This window comes from Pterocles gutturalis, unplaced genomic scaffold (genome assembly GCF_000699245.1).
Source record: "Pterocles gutturalis isolate BGI_N339 unplaced genomic scaffold, ASM69924v1 scaffold48024, whole genome shotgun sequence".
Lineage (NCBI taxonomy): Eukaryota > Metazoa > Chordata > Aves > Pterocliformes > Pteroclidae > Pterocles > Pterocles gutturalis.
In genome coordinates this window covers 282-2,840 of record NW_010132458.1, presented here as the reverse complement: position 1 = coordinate 2,840, position 2,559 = coordinate 282, and the positions used below count along the sequence as shown (strand labels likewise).

Sequence of the window (2,559 nt, the reverse complement as noted above, 5' to 3'; positions counted from 1 at the left end):
GCGGGGTCCCGGACCAGTTTGGGGCACGGACAAAGTCCAACATGCGGCGGAAGCGGTACGCGCTGACCGGGCGGCGCTGGAGCCAGAGCCACCTTACCTTCAGGTACCCAACATCTCCAGGGCTTCCCCCTACCCCCAGCCCATGGAGAACCATGGACCCCTGTCGGGGAGCGAGCGCTGTCCCGGGCCGTCCCCAGTGAGCTCTGTACCCCCAGCATCCAAAACTACACAGAGAAGCTGGGTCGGTACCACTCGTACGAGGCTGTCCGCCGAGCTTTCCGGGTGTGGGAGCAAGCCACGCCGCTGGTTTTCCGGGAAGTGCCCTATGAGGACATCCAGCAGAAACGGAAGAAGGAAGCTGACATCATGGTGCTCTTCGCCTCCGGCTTCCACGGAGACAGCTCCCCCTTCGATGGCATTGGGGGGTTTTTGGCTCATGCCTATTTTCCTGGTCCTGGCATGGGGGGGGACACGCATTTCGATTCGGATGAGCCCTGGACGCTGGAGAACGCGGATGTGTCTGGTGAGTTGAGGGCCAAGGAGGGGGTGAAGGCAAGCGGAGGATCCTGGGGCTCCTCCGGGGTTTGAGGGCAGGGGGATGTTCCCGCTGGAGCACCCTCATTGCAGGGTGTTGGGGCCAAGGACGTTGTGTCCTTCACCCTGTCTTGCTGATGGTGCTTTTCCCTGCAGGGAACAACCTTTTCTTGGTGGCTGTGCACGAGCTGGGGCACTCGCTGGGCTTGGAGCACTCCAGCAACCCCAGCGCTATTATGGCCCCTTTCTACCAGTGGATGGACACGGAGAACTTCCAGCTGCCCGAGGATGACCTCAAGGGCATCCAGCAGCTCTACGGTGAGGAGCTGGGAGGGGAGAGCAGCCCAGAGATAAGATGTTGGGCACATGCATGGGGAAACTGAGGCACAGGTGCTGCTGGTCCGCATCACCCCATCCCTTCTCTCACCTGCCCAATCCAGGTACTGCCGACAGGCACCCTCAGCCCACCAAGCCTTTGCCCACCGTGACACCCCGGAGACCTGGCAGGCCAGACCAGAAACCCCCTAAACCACCACCCCCGGGGAAACCGGAGCGACCCCCCAAACCTGGCAGCCCAGACCAACCTGACCAGTATGGTCCCGACATCTGCGACGGGAACTTCGACACGGTGGCGGTGCTGCGTGGGGAGATGTTTGTGTTCAAGGTACCTGCTGGGACCCCCCTCCTGCCGCTTCGCTGGGGATGTGGTTGGTCCCTGGGAGGGAGGACCCCCTGGCGAGATGGGAGGGGTGTCCCCTGTGTCCCCCCATCCTCTGCCAACACCCCATTTCCCATCAGGGCCGGTGGTTCTGGAGGGTCCGGCACAACCGGGTGCTGGACAACTACCCCATGCCCATTGGGCATTTCTGGCGGGGCCTCCCTGGGGACATCGATGCTGCCTACGAGAGGCACGATGGGAGGTTCGTCTTCTTTAAAGGTGAGCAGGGAAGCTGGGTGGGAGGGCCAAGGCGGAGGGGGACCCTGCTGCCCCCCAGCCCAAGCTGCTGAGAGCTGGTTGGCTTCATCCCATCCTGATCCTCCTCCCTGCTGCCTGATCCCAAAGGGATGGGGTGGCTGTGGGTGTTGTACCCCTGTCCACACGTGCACGTGCCGCAGCAGGTGGACATGGCCGTCTCACCCCCCTTCCCCATCCCGTCCCCCTCCAGGTGACCGGTACTGGCTTTTCCGAGAAGCCAACCTGGAGCCAGGGTACCCGCAGCCCCTCGTCACCTACGGACAGGGCATCCCCTACGATAGCATCGACACGGCTGTCTGGTGGGAACCCACAGGGCACACCTTCTTCTTCCGTGGGGACAGGTGAGTGCTTCGGGGCTCCTTCTCCTGTCTCTGCTGCCTCCTGGCAGGGCTGTGGGTATGGAGACCACCCCCCCCGTGCTCCTCACCTGCTCACCGCCTCCCTCCCCAGATACTGGCGCTTTAACGAGGACACCCGCTCGGTGGACCCTGGGTACCCAAAGCCCATCTCCGTCTGGGTGGGTATCCCTTCCTCGCCCAAGGGTGCCTTCCTCAGCCCGGATGCCTGTAAGTAAAAGAGGAGAAGAGAGGTGGGCAGGATGGGGTCACCCCTCTGGTGGCCTGGCCACACGGGTGGAGGTCGAGAGCGTGCCTGGCATCTGCAGTGAAGCCCTTTCTGAAGGGTTTCACTGGTCCCTGCAGCTGCAGGGGTGCCCAGGTTTGGGGTGCCCTGCGCCTGCCCACTTACCACTTGTCTCCATCTTCTCCCCCTCCAGCCTCCACCTACTTCTACCGAGGCACAAAGTACTGGAAATTCGACAATGAGCGGCTCAAGACGGAGCCGGGTTATCCCAAATCCATCCTTCGGGACTTCATGGGCTGTCACACGGAGCTGGTCCCAGACCCCCATCCCCGCTGGCCCGATGGGAACCGACCCCCTTTCAACCCCAATGGGGATGGGCAGGATGAAGGTGAGGATGAGGAAGAGGAGGAGGAAGAGGAAGATGAGGAGGATTACGGTGAGGGCGGCCGCCAGCCGGGTGGAGACGT

General features: G+C 62.8%; 1 protein-coding gene across 1 annotated transcript in view; it reads left to right on the top strand.

Moving 5' to 3' along the window:
• Nucleotides 1–2,559, top strand: part of MMP15 (matrix metallopeptidase 15 (membrane-inserted)) — a 3,057-nt gene that overhangs the window by 326 nt on the left and 172 nt on the right. The window contains 8 exon segments of the mRNA XM_010080892.1: nucleotides 1–103; nucleotides 216–523; nucleotides 691–852; nucleotides 975–1,198; nucleotides 1,333–1,471; nucleotides 1,701–1,851; nucleotides 1,961–2,076; nucleotides 2,286–2,559. The exon segment at nucleotides 2,286–2,559 is cut by the window's right edge and continues 172 nt beyond it. Of these exon segments, the coding sequence (XP_010079194.1) occupies nucleotides 1–103; nucleotides 216–523; nucleotides 691–852; nucleotides 975–1,198; nucleotides 1,333–1,471; nucleotides 1,701–1,851; nucleotides 1,961–2,076; nucleotides 2,286–2,559 (1,477 nt within the window).